The 16,746-nt window shown below is 36.5% G+C and overlaps 1 protein-coding gene across 6 annotated transcripts in view; it reads right to left on the reverse strand.

Moving 5' to 3' along the window:
• Positions 1–15,122, reverse strand: part of ECHDC1 (ethylmalonyl-CoA decarboxylase 1) — an 81,134-nt gene extending 66,012 nt beyond the window's left edge. The window contains exons 1-2 of one of the 6 annotated variants that reach the window (XM_056818740.1): positions 15,024–15,100; positions 7,059–7,137 (exon numbers count right to left, since the gene is read on the reverse strand). Coding sequence is in view for 1 of the 6 variants with exons in the window: in XM_016428886.2 (XP_016284372.1) it covers positions 14,623–14,668 (46 nt within the window). In the remaining 5 variants the exon portion in view is untranslated. Of the gene's footprint in view, positions 1–7,058; positions 7,138–14,622 lie in introns of all 6 variants that reach the window. The other 5 variants (XM_056818741.1, XM_056818737.1, XM_056818739.1 and 2 more) reach the window with 5 other exon arrangements.
• Positions 15,123–16,746: the final 1,624 nt, after the last annotated feature.

Raw genomic sequence — 16,746 nt, forward strand, 5'->3', positions numbered from 1 at the left:
TGTAAATCTCCCCTCTAAATTTAGTTCAAAGTCTTAGATATTCTTACTATGGCTTATGCTATGTTTAATATATCTCGTCCTTATATCATTGTCATTATTCTTTCATTGACTGGTCAGGAAAATTGTACACAACTATCTCCCTTGGGTGAGTCCTGGTATAATCCCTCGTTTTGGTTCACTTTGCTGCAGAGAAACTACTTGTTATCTACTATTGGTAAATATACCTTTGCTGCACTTTTCCTTTTAAATTTTGGATTAGTTGCTGTGTTAGAGACTACTTAAAGCATACTGAAAAAACTTTTGACTACATGCAGTTGATTATTGTCAAAATTTTTATAGAATTTGCTTATAAATAAGTGATCTACAAGAGTCATCTCATTAAGGAGGAAATGAAAGGTTTAAATGTATGTTATTTTTTATTGATAGTATTCAGTTAATTGATTTAACCTTTAACTGCCTGAAGTCAATCCTGTTTATTTGTCTATGAACTTAGTATAGAAATTCAGCTGGTCTATAATGAGTTAAGTTTAGAAATCTAGTGTTTTTATAACTATTATTCTAGCCTCAAGGAATTCTGTTATCCTTGGGGGATGCAGGTGCATACTAGGGAGTGTGGTCTAGTAGTTTTATACAACCAATTTATCCTTCAAGAATGTTTGGTTTGCTATCCAAAGAAATCTGGACCACTATCTTTTAACCTTACAGGTGGACTCAAACAGTGAACTTTCTTTAGTCACAAGAAGGAAGCAGAGGAGCTGTTGCTGGCCCCTTCCAACCAACCATATTGCTGAACATGCCTCAGCTATAATAACCAATTAATGTTGTCCTTAACCCCACGATGCAATCTATTCTTCTCTGTTCTTTGTTCTAGTCTTATAGAAACAAATCAAGTCTATCTTGGGGTCTTTCCCTTAAAACTGAGGCAGTCATTAACTAATTCTTACTGACAGGTTAGCATCCTGTTAATAAAATGTTATCTTGCTCAGAGAAGTGTCACAGTATAAAACTGTTGAATTTTACTTGTGATGTAATCCAGTGAAATCATCCATAACTCACTCAATTTCAAAAGGTCAGAAGATACCTTAATATTCCATTATTCCAGGATTTAAGGGCTTAGTTTTAGAGCCAATGTAACATTGGTGCCTCAAGTAGTAAAGAGGAGTCCAGAAACAAACTTTGAGGCTTTGGTCTAGCAGTAGCTGAGTAAAGGTCTCATATGACAGGTCCCAGAATCATGCCACATTTGGATATGAATTTGATGTGACCAATGCTATGTAGGATTGAGTTAAGAAGTGCTGTGAGGGAGAGTATGTCCCTACATTAAGTATTTAAAAGGAACTGTATCCTAGACAATGTTCCCTTAACAATGGGGAAAAGAAAGCTAGGTGGACACAGTTAAAGCAAGTAAAATGCGAAATGTATCCTATTTAACTATTCGGGTATGACAGGATCCTGAGGGACCATAGCTACCTGGTTCTGAGAACCAGAGCATACATACATAGCATATGAGCAAATAAATGTTCTGACTTTCCTTATATTACATTGTTTTATATTTCCTTATAACTCATTATCTTTCTCCCTGATTTTCCCTATCCCACAACTTCCCTATTACTATATAGGGCAATAGCATTCCCCGGTCCTTTAGGTTCAAAACCTGTGAATCATCCTTGACTCCCTCTTACCCTCATATCCAATCTGTCACCAAGACCTGTCCATTTCTCTTTTGCAACCTCTCTCAGACATACCTCCATCTCTCTCCTTATATTATCCCTACCCTGTTATTGGACCTTGTCATCTCATGTTGTGGCACTTGGCAGTTCCCTGCTCTAACTGCAAGTCTTTACAAACTGCCTCTTTTCCTGTTTATTCTATTGTTGTATAAATAAATTAATGTCATTAGTGTTGCCATTATTAATGACAATTTGTAGGAAAGGGCAGTCAGAGAAAAGCAGGAGTCATATGTGGGGAAGGTAAAGTGAGAGGAACTAAATGAGTTCTCCCCTGGGAATTCACAAACCTTTCATATAGCCTATATCATTTAACCAACTTGAAGCTTACTTATAGATCAGAGTCTAAGCAGGGATATTAATATCATAAAGTGAATAAAAGCTCTTATATATAGTGAAGACAAGTGCCCCTTGCATTCCAGCCAGCTCAGGCCAAGAGAAAGAAGAACACCATCCTGTCTTTGTACACCAGATGGCTCCCTTTAAAAAATCCTTTAATAGTATATTCATTGTTCCTTTTAGACATACTTCTCTCTCCCCACTAGCAATTTAGTAGTCTATGAGGATTTGGGGGGTAGGAGATTCTCTATAGACCCACCTCACTTATTCTCTCTCCACTAATACCAATTGAATAATGGAATAATTATTCAATAAAAACTTATGGGAAAATCAAATAGCTGTATGGCTAAAAAAATTGGTTTGAATCAATACATCAAAGAATGTACCAAAACAAATCTAACTAGACCAGTAATTTAAATATTTTTGTTAATCACTAGAAATCATTTTTAAAAGCTTGAAGAAGAAAAATAGTCTCAGATACAAGAAAGGGCATTTTTCATTAAACAAATATGACACCTCTGACTGAACTATAGCCATTGCCTCTTACCTTTTGTGTTTCAAGAAATGACTTCTCATATTACTATTGTTTTAGGAACTACTATAAATTCCAATATGACTTTTAACATTCTATCTGAAAGGAATTTGAGTTCCTTTATATGTGCCTTCACTAAAAATCTATGGGTTCATAGCAATTTTTACTATTTATTTTGCCACTATTACTACAACCACACAACCTTGAATGAGACTTCTTCAACTATCCTCGATCTTGATTGGGTATTACTAACTGTAGAACAATTTTATGCTTGTGCAGGAGTTGCCTTTTCATTGTATGGGAAATACTAGAGGAGACAAGACACCATCAACATATGCTGTGTCAAGCTATTCTGGAGAATAGCTTGGATACCATCTTGGAGATACATGTTGTCCCTCCTGGAATTTTTTTTCTTTATTTAAAAACACTATTCAGATTTGCTTCGAGATCACCTTATTTGTAAAGGACAAAATACATGTTACTTGACCACTGAAAACATAAGAAAACGTACTGCCTGAAGATTTAAGAAGAGTGTTCAAATAGTTATAAGGAAAAGAGTACCAATTCATACCTCATCTCCTGAGGCTACTAGATTTTTACAAGAATTCCTTAAGGCCTTTTATTATACTTAATCATGTCTAATGTGTGAAAATATTGTCTTTGTTGGCTACAATTCTCTGACTTTGTGACCCCATTTGTGACTCTGAGTTAACTGAAGAGGATCCTCCAATAAGTCAGTTTAATTTCTTTTGTTCTCCACTCTGCTTCAATAAGAATAGTTTTTCCTGTGTATAGTCATCATGTGATTGCAATCAATTCCCTATAAGTTATACTCATTCTTCCAGTCTTAGATGAATAATTGTATAGATGTATCTCAGTAGGGGAATGCTCCCTCTGGATTGTGTGTTGAGCCTTGGAGGAATGCCATGTAAGGAAACTACTGTAAACATCCTCCATCACCCATATGTTATCATGATCCTCAGGAAAATGTGAGCTTTTTTCTTTGAAGCAGAGGAAAGACTGAAGAGGATGAATCCCTTGACCCCTTTAAATAAGACCCCAGATGACAGAATTAATCAGTATTTAGCCAAAGGAAATGATTAATCTGAGTTAATGATTGATTAGTAATTAATAGGATTATAGTAAATATATTTAAGGTTATTAAGCAAAGAGAAGGTATTATTAAGCTAAATTAACATAATGCATTTAGCTATTTTTCTCTTCATGCTGCAACTTTCTAAGCCAGCATTTTTGCATTATGGTATGACTTGGAAGGCCTGAGCCTTCCAGAGTAGAAGCCCTCTGAACAGAAGGCTTGACCATATATGACACACAGAGATATCTGGGTTCGAAAAACACCTAGACTAGCAAGTTATCTTGACATAATTGTTGAGAGATACCAGTTTTGGGGAGAGATTATGGTACATAAGAAAGAGGAACTCTCATGTAATTGTCTTTAGGTGTGAGGAAGCCTAATGACCCCGCTTTGCTGAGAGACACTGGTCTCTCTCAAAAAAAAAAACAAACATGTGAGTGGCTTAGAGTTGGCCTCTTTGTTTTCTTTAAAACTGGCTGAAAAATATTCATTATACTTTATACCCTGACTTCAAGATCAAGGTGTTTTTCTTGTATAGAGGTCATGCTTATTTATAACATTATTGTTGTTTATTTCTCCTCTTCCATATTATCCTTTACTTTGGTATATTTATATTCTCAATCTGCTGTTTTCTCTTTTGCTTCTTTGGAGAGAGATACCCCCAAGAACTCAAGATTTTATAAACTGATACTTCTGCTATGTAGACTTTAAATTCTACGAATTGTTCTCACCTAAATTTTTCTCTCAAGGTCCAGACGTAAATCATTAAGGAATATTCTGCTGTAATTCACATTTACCAGATGATGGTTCAATTTCCTTTACATTGTAATATTTTAAAACATTTGCTATCTTTTAGATGTCTTGGTATCATCTTCCCTTCTGATTTTAGTTTCTTTCCTGTTCATTTATTTTCTTGCATTCAAGTTTTGAAGTTTTATTCTTCCTTTCATTGTTGGATGTTAAATCTATTCTGCTTGTATTCCCCTCTCAATCACTTTCTGGCTCTTAAGCTACTGATGGTCATTTTGCCTTCTTGCACACTGAGGAATTCACTTTTCACTAATCTCAATCTCTGCCCAAATTAATTCCTGAGAGGACAGAAATAGCCCCAGCTAGATGCTTTTCTTTGGCTTTCATGCAGCACCTGATGTTCCAAGTCCCTCCAAACTTTAACTCTATGGTTGGGCTGAGGCAATGTTGACCTCTTCTTTTGTAGGCTTGAGGGAGGACAGAATGGGTGTCCTGGGCAGTTTCTGACACTTCAAGAATCTCTGACCTAAGGATCACCCCAGGTAAATAATGGTTCTACCTTATTATAACTCCAACTCCACTAGATGTGAATAGACAACTATAACCATGCATGTAACAGAATGCTGGGGAAAGGTCAGAAGCAGCAAGTACTAACACAGAATGCAGCAGCAGGGAAATTTCCAAGTGACTCCCAGAATACAAGCTGATGAATCTATGTGAACCTTGTGGGAACCTAGAAGCTCATGGGGGAAAAGTGCTAAATGAGCTATAGGGAATAGTTTTCTCCAGTATTAATTCATAAGGCTCTCTCAGTTTATTGGGCTTCTTACTTTCTTGACCTAAAGAGACAGCTATAATTGCTCTACCTCTGATGCATAATTCCTCTTTTGTAGGTTTTTCAAGTTGGTGAGAACTGGAGAAAAAGCGGTACTTCATTTTGTTGGTAACATCTACCAGTGACATCTTACTTCTTAATAAACTGCATGATCTTTCCTCAGTGATGAGAATATCCCTTGACTTTTCTGCAGTATTCAGAACTTTGACCAAAATTTTCCCCACTCCTGGATTTCCTCACTCCAAATCCATTTCTTTCCAAGATAGCACACAACACCAATTAAATCATGGATACTTCAAATATTTTTAAGTAGTTATAAATAAGAGCCAGACCTATTTCTGTGGAAAATGTCATGTTGTTAAGCCTCTCTCATTCATCTCAGTTTCCTCTAATTTCCTAATTTGAGCTTCCCAAATATTTCAACTAGATACTCATCAAGCTTAGTAAATAACTCAAATACTTCACTAGTTCTCAAATGACAGTATAAAGCTTCTAGTGGCCTCATTTTCCTGACTTACAGTAGGTCTTGCCAAAGTCAATGACACTCTTAAAAATTTTTGTTAAGCTTTTACCCAACTAGATGAAAGCACAAGGAAAGACAGTGAAAAAAAGTGGCATTCTGGGGGAAAAGTCATGTTCCTGAATATGGATATTTACTGCCACAGTTCTTGATTATTTCTTCTCAAGACAAAACTATTAAAAGAATCAACATTTGATAATTGAGAAATTTTGTTCAACCCCTTTTTTGCAGAACTGTGAATCTAGGGGCTGTGTTCATATTATCTTCCAAGAGAAGGATCCTTCAATTAGAGACTGTTAAGTCTCTAATCATTGCCAACAATGATTAAGGGAGACACCCCACAGTGACTATCAAAGGATAACCTATTACTTTTTCCTTTATAAAGATGGACAATGGAAGTATCCTTGATCTCCTGGAGGATAACTTCCTCTTGCCATATAACAGTCAGCTTTTGTATGAGCAATAGACCCCCCAATACACCAAGCAATGTTGTCTTTGTTTTTTTCCCCTCACTGTGTTCCTTTTAAGATAATCCCTCTTCTCAGGTTAGATGTGATTACAAAAACAATGTAATTACTATGCTACTTGCTGTTGGTATCAATAATAATAGCCAACATTTATATATTATTTTTATATTACAAGGAACTTTACTTATTTATATTATTTTTTACAACTCAGTATGGCAGATAGTACAAATATTATTATTCTCTTATAAAAGACAAAGTGGAGACTTAGGCAAGTTAAGTCTTAATTGGCCTCACACTACCCAAATAATGGTGCAGTTGGGACTCAAATAAAATCTTCTGACCTCAAGTTCAGTGCTCTTTCCACTATCACCACCATATTTAAACATTTACTAAACAATAAACATTTTCATTGCTAAATATAAAAACTCTGAACTATATATCTGCCTTTATATTTTATCTCTGGCCTAGGATTAGGACTAGACAATCTATTGACTAATTGATATTTTATACCTCATTTATACTTGTATCTTTCCCTAACTAATTTTTCTCTCCCCATTTTCCACCACACCCCCCAACACACACATCCCATCTGTAGGAATGAAGTTGAACTTAATTATTCTCTAACACACAAAACACCAAATTCTTCAATAGCCACCTACTTTATATTCCTCCTCTGAGGCAGTGAGGTGCCTCAATGAATAGAGCATTAAGGAGTCAGAAAGATCTGAATTTATATCCAATCTCAGATACTCACTAGCTAAACCCTGGGCAAATCACTTAATCTCAGTTTACCTTAAACAACTGAAGTAGGAAATGGCAACCATCCACTCTAGTATCTTTGCCAAGAAAACTTCATAGTATTATGCATCATCTAAAGTAAAAAAAGCAGGAATAACAATCATGATACCAGGCAAAACCAAAGTGGAAATTGATCTGATTAAAAGAGAAAAGGAAAGAAATTACATTTTATTAAAAGGTACTATAAACAATGAAGTAATATAATTACTAAACATTTATGCACCAAATGGTATGGCATCTATATTTCTACAGTAGAGATTAAAGGATCTAAAGGAGGGAATAGATAGTAAGACCATACTAGCGGGGGATCTCAACCTTCCCCTTTCAGAATTAGATAAATCAAACCAAAAAATAAATAAGAAAGAAAGTGAATGAAATGTTAGAAAAATTAGAGTTAATAGATATCTGGAGAAAACTGAACAGGGATAAAAAGGAATATACTTTCTTTTCAGCAGTCCATGGTACATATACAAAGATCAAATATGTACTAGGGTGTAGAAATATTGCAAACAAATGCAGAAATAATAAATGCAAATTTTTCAGATCATAATGCAATAAAAATTATAATTAACAAGGGACCGTGAAAAGGCAAATTTAAAATTAAGTGGAAACTAAATAATCTAATTCTTCAAAACTGGTCGGTCAAAACAGAAATCATAGAAACAATTACGGAATTCACTAAAAAGAATGACAATGAGGATACGACATATGAAAATCTATGATATAGCCAAAGCAGTACTCAGCCGAAAATTTATATCCCTGAGTGCATATATCAACAGAAAAGGAGAGGGAGATCAAAAAAACGGACTTGCAATTTAAAAAATTAGAAAAAGAACAAATTTAAAAATCCCCAGATAAAAACTAAATTAGAAATCCTAAAAATTAAAGGAGAAATTAATAAAATTGAAAGTGAAAGAACTATTGAACTAATAAATATGACTAGGAGCTGATGCTTTGAAAAAAAACAAATAAAATAAAGTACTGGTTAATCTAATAGAAAAAGAAAGAAGAGAATCAAATTAATAGTATCACAGATGAAAAGGATAATCTCACCTCTAATGAAGAGGAAATTAAGATAATTATTAAGATCTATTTTTGCCCAATTATATGGTAATAAATATGACAATCTAGGTAAAATGGGTGAATATTTACAAAAATATAAATTGCCTAGATTAAGAAAAGAGGAAATAGAATACTTAAATAATCCCATCTCAGAAAAAGAATTAGAACAAGCCATCAAGATATTTCCTAAGAAAAAATCCCCAGGACCAGATAGATCCACAAGTCAATTCTATCAAACATTTAAAGAACAACTAATACAAAATTAAACAAAGAAGGAATCTTACCAAATTCTTTTCATGACACAAATATGGTACTGATTCCAAAGCCAGGCAGACCAGAAACAGAAAACTGAAGACCAATCTCCTTAATGAACATAGATGCAAAAATCTTAAATATTAGTGAAAAGACTACAGTAAGCTATCACAAGGATCATCCGCTATGACCAAGTGGGATTTCTACCAGGAATGCAAGGATGGTTTAATATTAGGAAAACCATCCACATAATTGACCATATCAATAATCAAATCAACAAAGATCACATGATTATCTCAACAGATGTAGAAAAAGCCTTTGACAAAATACAAGACCCATTCCTATTGAAAACACTAGAAAGTATAGGAATAGAAGAATCATTCCTCAAAAGAATAAACAGCATATATTTAAAAACATCAACAAGTATCATCTGCAATGGGGACAAGTTAGAAACACTCCCAATAAGATCAGGAGTGAAGCAAGGATGCCCATTATCACCTCTATTATTTAATATGGTACTAGAAACCATAGCAGTAGCAATTAGAGAAGAAAAAGAAGTTGAAGGGATTAAAATAGGCAGCTGGGAAACTAAACTATCACTCTTTGCAGATGATATGATGGCATACTTAAAGAATCCTAGAAAATCAACTAAAAGACTAGTGGAAATATTTAACAACTTTAGCAAAGTGGCAGGATACAAGATAAACCCACATAAATCACTGGCATTTCTATATATTTCTAACAAAATTCAGCAGCAGGAGTTAGAAACTCCATTTAAAATCACTCTAGATAACACAAAATATTTAGGAATTTAACTACCAAGACAAACATAAGAATTACATGAACACAACTACAAAGTACCTTTTACACAATTAAAACTAGATCTAAATAAATGGAAAAAATTAATTGCTCATGGGTAGGATAAGCTAATATAATAAAAATGCCAATCTTACCCAAATTAATTTACTCATTCAGTGCCATACCTATCAAACTACCAAAAAACATTTTATAGGATTAGAAAAAATTATAACAAAGTTCATCTGGAAAAACAAAAGATCAAGAATATCAAGGGAAATCATGAAAAAAATGTGAAGGATGGGGGCCTAGCAGTGCCAGAACTTAAACTGTACTATAAAGCATTGCTCATCAAAACAACATGGTACTGGCTAACAGGCAAAAGGGTGGATCAATGGAATAGACTAGAGGTAAATGACCTCAGCAAGCTAGTATTCAATAAACTCAAAGATCCCAACTTTTAGGACAAGAACTCACTATTTGACAAAAACTGCTGGGAAAATTGGAAAACGGTATGGGAAAAATCAGGTCTAGATCAACATCTCACACCCTATACCAAGATAAAGTCAAAATGGATAAATGACTTAAATATAGGGAATTAAATCATAAATAAATTAGGTGAACATAGAATAGTATACCTGTCAGATATGTGGGAAAGGAAGGAATTTAAGACCAAGCAAAAAATTGAGAACATACAAAGTGTAAAATGAACGATTTTGATTACATCAAATTAAAATGGCTTTGTACAAACAAAGACATTGTAACCAAAATAAGAAGGAAAGCAAAAAACTGGGGAAAAGTCTTTATAACAAAACTCTCTGACAAATATCTCATTTCCCAAATATATAAGGAACTAAGTCAAATTTACAAAAAATCAAGCCATTCCCCAATCGACAAATGGTCAAGGAATATGAACAGGCAGTTCTCAGGTGAAGAAATCAAAACTATCAGTAATCACATGAAAAAGTGTTCTAAATTTCTCCTGTAAGAGAAATGCAAATCCGAGGTACTACCTTACACCTAACAGATTGACCAATATGGAAGCAAAGGAAAGTGATAAATGTTGGAGGGGTTGTAGAAAAATTGGGACACTAATACGCTGTTGGTGAAGTTGTGAATTAATTCAGCCATTCTGGAGGGCAATTTGGAATTATGTCCAAATGACACTGCCTGCCCTTTGATCCAGCCATACTACTTCTGGGTTTGTACCCCAAAGAGATAATAATGAAAAAGATTTATACAAAATATTTATAGTTGTGCTCTTTTTGGTGGCAAGAAATTGGAAAATGAGGGTGGGTCCATCAACTGGGGAATGGCTGAACAAATTGTGGTATCTGATGGTGATGGAATATTATTGTGCTGAAAGGAATAATGAACTGGAGAAATTCCATGTGAACAGAAAGGCCTCCAGGAATTGATGCAGAGGGAAAGGAACAGAAACAGGAGAAGAATGTACACAGAGACAGATATACTATGGCACAATTGGATGTAACAGATGTTTTCTATTGTAGCAATGCAATGATCCAGGACAACAACAGAGGAACTTATGAGAAAATGCTATCCGCATCCAGAGAAAGAACTGTGGGAATAGAAATGCAGAAGAAAAACATATGATCGATCACATGGTTGGATGGGGATATGATTGGGATTTTGGAGTTAAAAGATCACTTTATTGCAAATGTGAATAACATGTAAATAGGTTTTTGAAGAATGACACATGTATAACCCAGTGGAACTGTTTGTCAGCTCCAGGAAGGAGGAAGGAAGAGGGGGTGTGGAAAATTATGAATCATATAACCATGGAAAAATATTATAAATAAATTATTTTTTAAATTGTAACATATTTTTAAAAAAAGAAAGAAAATAAAAACACCAGGGGTAGTACCAGCATGCTAAGGAAACAAAACTTTTTCTGCTTGGCCCCTTGAAGAAATAACTAAAAGCAAAAGAATTTATATCACAATATTTTTCAGCTGGATTTAATATTTCTGATAATTAGATTACAGTATCATAGAAAATCATAGTTCAACTCCCTCTTTTAATAATGAAGAAATGGAGGCTAACAGGTTGTCAGAGATGGTATGCAAACTCAAGTCTTCTAAATTCCAAAACCACTAGATCATGCTGCCTCTCTCTTTCTCTTTCTCTTTCTCTTTCTCTCTCTCTCTCTCTCTCCATATATATAAAGGCAAAGTGGAATAGTGGAGTAGTATAGTATATATGTATGTGGTTGCCAAGCTGCATTTAGAGTCTGGTGGAAGACCCCACTCTAGAAGAGGTAGCTAGGAGGAATGGGCAGAAAAACATTAGAGCACATTAAATTTTAGTGGGATATAAAGAAAAAGCTTCCTCACAATTAGATTAAAGGATTCCTAAACTTAAGAGCTAGAGATCCTAGTAAATATCTGATCCAACACGTTTACTATATGAAGAAACTAAAGCTGAGGACAGTTCCAGTAACTTGATACAATGTTTATACAGCTACTGTCAGAATGATTTGATCCTAGGTCTTCCTGATTCCACATTAAACAACCTCAATTAGTCCTTCACTGTTGCTAAGAAATCCTTCTACACCTGCCTTAACACTCACTATCCTTATCCTGCTCTCTATAGCTGCTCTTCCAAATCTTTTCGTCCTTCTTCAAATCTCCCATGGCTCCTTCTTCCCAACTATTGGCAAGACCTTCTCAACTTGTCTTCACATTTTACAGAAAAAAAGTAAAACCTCATTGCAAGTGCTCTTTCTCATCATATGCTACTCATATAGCTTCCGTTACTATCTCTATTTCTTCAAATGCTTCACACAAGGAAGTGGCCCTACTCCTTACCAAGACTTACTCCTTTACCTGATCAAGAGATCTCACTCCATACTATCTCTTTAAATATACTTCCTCCTCTATCATCCTCACTCTATGACTCATTCTCAATCTCTCCCTCTCTACTCTTTCCCTACTGCTTACAAACATACCCATGAGTCCCCTATCCTCAAAAAAAAACACCCTTATTTGATTCTGCAGTACTGTGCTATGACTCTTCTGTCCTTTAGGCTAAACCTCTTGGAAAGGCCTTCTGTAAATAGCACTTTTACTTTCTCTCCTTTCATTCTCTTCTGCCCTTATGCATTTCAAATAAGGGGTTTTGGGAGTAACAAAAAGATTTGGAAGAGCTGCAATAGAGAGCAGGATAAGGATAGTGAGTGTTAAGGCAGATGTAGAAGGATTTCTTAGCAGCAGTGAGGGACTAATTGCAGTTATTATGCCCATTTTACAAATGAGGAAACAAGGGCAAACGGAAGTTAACTGATTTGCCCAGTCACACAACTCTTAAGTGTCTGAGGCTAGTTTTGGATTCAAGTCTTCTGACTCCTGGCTCCACTATGTGTGTATGTCTATGTCTGATAGGAAAGTCTCATTGCAAGTGCTCTGTCTCATCTCATATTACTCATATAGCTTCTGTTACTACATACATATATATAGGTATATATGCACATATTCACACATACAATTTGTTATATAATTATAGTACATATATAATTAAACTTTTGTGTATATATGAGATGACATACCTACAATTCAGAAAAATCATTGGCAGCTGTATGGAGTATGTATTGGAGTGGGAAAAAATTTGAGGTAGGCAGACCCATTATTAGCAGGGTATATTACAAAATAATTCAAGCATGAAGAGAAGGGCTTGTACTTGAGTGGTGCATACTTCCAACCTCATCATTCTACAAAAACTATTCCCTCCAAAATTGGGAATGATCTCTTAACTGCCAAATGCAATGGTCTCCTCTCAATTCTCATTCTTTTCAGCCTCTCTGGAGCCTTTTGATCACCCTCTCCAATGTTCTCTTCTTTCTAGTTTTTTGGAACACCACTGTCAACTGGAATTAAAGACAACTACTAAAATAGGAATAAAAAGGGTCATTAGTTGAAGAAATATTGCAATCTGGGGTCACCACACTTGCCCTAGGGATAGAGGGGCATCCAGGAGGGGCACAGAGAAGCAGGGTTAAGTAATCACAATGAAGGCACAGCATGAAGAAACTGTTACATAGGTTGTTTCACATAACTATCAAAATTCCACAGAAGTTGGAGAGGAGCCCTCAGAGGATTCTTGGCTCTGATAAAGGATAAATCAAGTCAGAGTCAGTAGCTACATGTACCACCACTCTCTCCTGATACTCCTTTGACCTATATGACCACTCTTTCTGTTTCTCTTGCTGAATATCCAATCCAGGCAACCCTTTCTAATCATAAGTATCTCCCAGAGATCTATACAGGACCTTCTTCTCTTCTCCCTCTATATTACTTCATTTTATCAGATCCCATAGATTTAATTATCTTCTCTAGGCTGTTGATTCTCAACATCTACCCATTCTGCCTTAACTTAACCTCGAATCTCATATTTCCAACTACCTTTCAGATGCTTAAACTGGATGTCCAGTAGACTCTTAAACTCAACATGTCCAAAATTGAACTCATTTTTTAACTCCAAACCCCTCCTCCTAATCTCCCTATCACTGTAGAGGACAACACCATCTTTCCAGTTCCCTGAGCTGGCAACATAGGTGTCATTCTTAACTCTTCACTATCTCTCAGCCACTCATTCTATCTGTGACTAAGACCTTTGCAACATCTTTCCAATGCTTCCTTCACTTTTCTGATTCTGCCACCACTCTAGTACAAGCCCTTCTCTTCCTGCTTGAATTATTTTCTAATATACCCTGCTAATGGGTCTGCCTACCTCAAATTTTTTCCTACTCCAATACATATTCCATACAGCTGTCAATGATTTTTCTGAATTGTAGGTCTAACCATGTCATCTCATATATACACAAGTTTTATTATATATGTACTATAATTATATAACAAATTGTATGTATGAATATGTGCATATATACCTATATATATATACATATATATGTATGTAATAACAGAAGCTATATGAGTAACATGAAATGAGAAAGAGCACTTGCAATGAGGCTTTACTTTTTTTCTGTAAAATGTGAAGCCCATCAGAAATAGACATACACACACAGTGGAGCCAGGAGTCAAAAGACTTGAATCCAAAACCAGCCTCAGACACTTAAGAGTTGTGTGACTGGGCAAATCAGTTAACTTCCGTTTGCCCTTGTTTCCTCATTTGTAAAATGGGCATAATAACTGCACCTACATCGTAGGCCTGTTGACAGGAGCACATAAAATAATGATTGTAAAGCGCTTAGCACGATGCCTCCGCACAGTCACTGCAAAATTACACATCAGCTAATGCTCTGGGGAGAAGGAATGCCTGGACAAGAATTCCAGTATGAATCCTTCCTTTTACACTTAAAAGCTAAATGACCCCAGGGAAGATGCTTTATCTCTATCTCAGCCTTAATTTCCTCATCTGAAAAATGAAGGGTTTGAACTAAAAGCCCAGGACCCTGCTTTTCATTCTGGGATACCTAGGGAAGTAGCAGGATTCTCCCCTAGTCGGTGGTCAGGCTGCATGCTCTCCTGTAGCGAAGGTTGTAGTAAAGTGGGTTGCTTTTCACGTGTGGCCGCGCTCCAGCCAGAGAGCACTCTCCACACACGGACGTACTGACCAATGGACACACGAGATCTCTCCGCAGGTATGATCCTTTAGCAACAGCCGCCTCCTGGCAAAGCCACCAGTCACTAGAGCCCAGCGAACAGCAACAATTGTGCCCCGGCAGCAGAAATCTCTTCTTCCGGACTCTCGTTCGTTGGCTCTCCCACCCCGGAAATCCTCGGGAGAAAGCTGTGGAGACCCTCTATACAGCATCCAAAGCCCCACCCCTTTTGGCGAGGACTTCCCCAATCTCGGGAGGCTGTGGGAACTTACCTTTAGGCGTGGACACGCCCTCCAAGCTCCTTTTATCCCGCACCCTTTAAACCAGATTTCTGCAGACTCCAACAGGAAGTCCCGCCTTTCTGGTATAATGAACCAGTGGGGGCGGAGGTGTTCTTGTTCCACATTCCTATCCTAAAACCCGGTTTTGTCCCTTTGTGTTCCTTGTGCCACATTTTCCTCCACCGCAGCCCACCGTCTCGAGAGGCACTGTGATGACCCTCCATTCCATATATCGCTCTTTGGTTTACATACACCAGCTAGTCAGAATGCCCTTGTGGTGTCTGAAATAAAAGGTGTCTGAAACAAAGTCTGCAAACTGCCCTCAAGTGAAAAATGCATACTACAGTCCTCCACTCCGTTTAACACTTTGATGTAAAACGTGATGGTTCACAAAATACCCACGAGCCACCAGAAGTGTCATCCCCCCCTCCAGGCTCTCACTTCCCCCTTCCACCAGTCCTTTAAAACTGGCTTATTTACAAAATAAAGATAAACTTTATACTTCCGGGGAAGAGCATTCACTCTGGAACCAGAATCTTGTGATTTCTTTGGCTCAAGAAGCCCTGATGAGCACTGAAGCGTCAACCGACCTGCTCTGGGACTGACAGCTGGTCTGTGTCAGACCTTGATCTGAGGTCTTCCTTGGCTTCTAGGCCTTTGCTCTATCCACTAAATCATACTTCCCTTACTCCACAACGGTTGCTGCAGACTTTAAAAAAGACTAGACCTGTGATCTTAGTGGTATAGAGAACTCCTACATATGGAAACTCTGGCAATACAGGTTGATACCTCTGAAACTTAAAGTGTTAAAAAGCTACCCATTAAGCGATTTGCACAGTGTCACGGAGCCAGTATGTCCCATAGTTAAGGTTTGAACTTAAAGCCTTTCTGGCTCCTAGTGCTCCCTACTATGATTTGAGTAGAGAGGTTGGCATAGAATAGGTAGATAAATGAATCATCAACATAGAAGTAACAATTAAGTCCGTGGGAAGGATGGGATCACCAAGTTAAGTAATATAGAGGCAGAATGGAGAACCAAAGCCAGAAGCCTGTGGGACACCAACAGTGGGTGTGACATGGATGTTGATCCAACAAAAATAGACTGAGATAGAGTGGTCATATAGATCAAAGGACAAAGTGGAGTCTCACAAACTTTAAGATTGTCAAAGAGGAGAAGGTAATCAGCAGTTTCAAAAGCTGTAGAGAGGTTAAGGAAGATTAATGATTCAGAAAAGGTCATTGGATTTGGCAACTAAAATCATTGATTGTGAAGACTTAGACAAGTTACATCAAATCTTAAGGCTTCTGTGTTTCTTCATCTATGTAAGATTAAAGGTAAACATTTTCTAAAGTCTTTTCCAATTTTAAAATAATGCAATTCTGTCCTAAAAGAATAGGTCAGGATCAAAGATACAAGATAAAAAGATAATCCCTTCTTTTAAACATTCAATTAACACACATTTTAAAAGCTAACAACAACAAAATGAACTAATCCCTGACCTCAAGGACCTTCCCTTCAAAGGACTGTGCAATTTATACAAAGTATGTACAAAGTGAATACAAGGTAACCAGGGTAAGTATGGGAGTAAGGGGAGGTAGCAAATTGAGAGTGAAGAGTGCTAGGGGTGCTGGAGAGTTCAGGAAAGTCTTCATGCAGTTGCTATGTGAGCTAAACTTTAAAGGAAACTAAAAATTCTAAAGAGATGAAGAGGGA

Source organism: Monodelphis domestica, chromosome 2, assembly GCF_027887165.1.
Source record: "Monodelphis domestica isolate mMonDom1 chromosome 2, mMonDom1.pri, whole genome shotgun sequence".
Lineage (NCBI taxonomy): Eukaryota > Metazoa > Chordata > Mammalia > Didelphimorphia > Didelphidae > Monodelphis > Monodelphis domestica.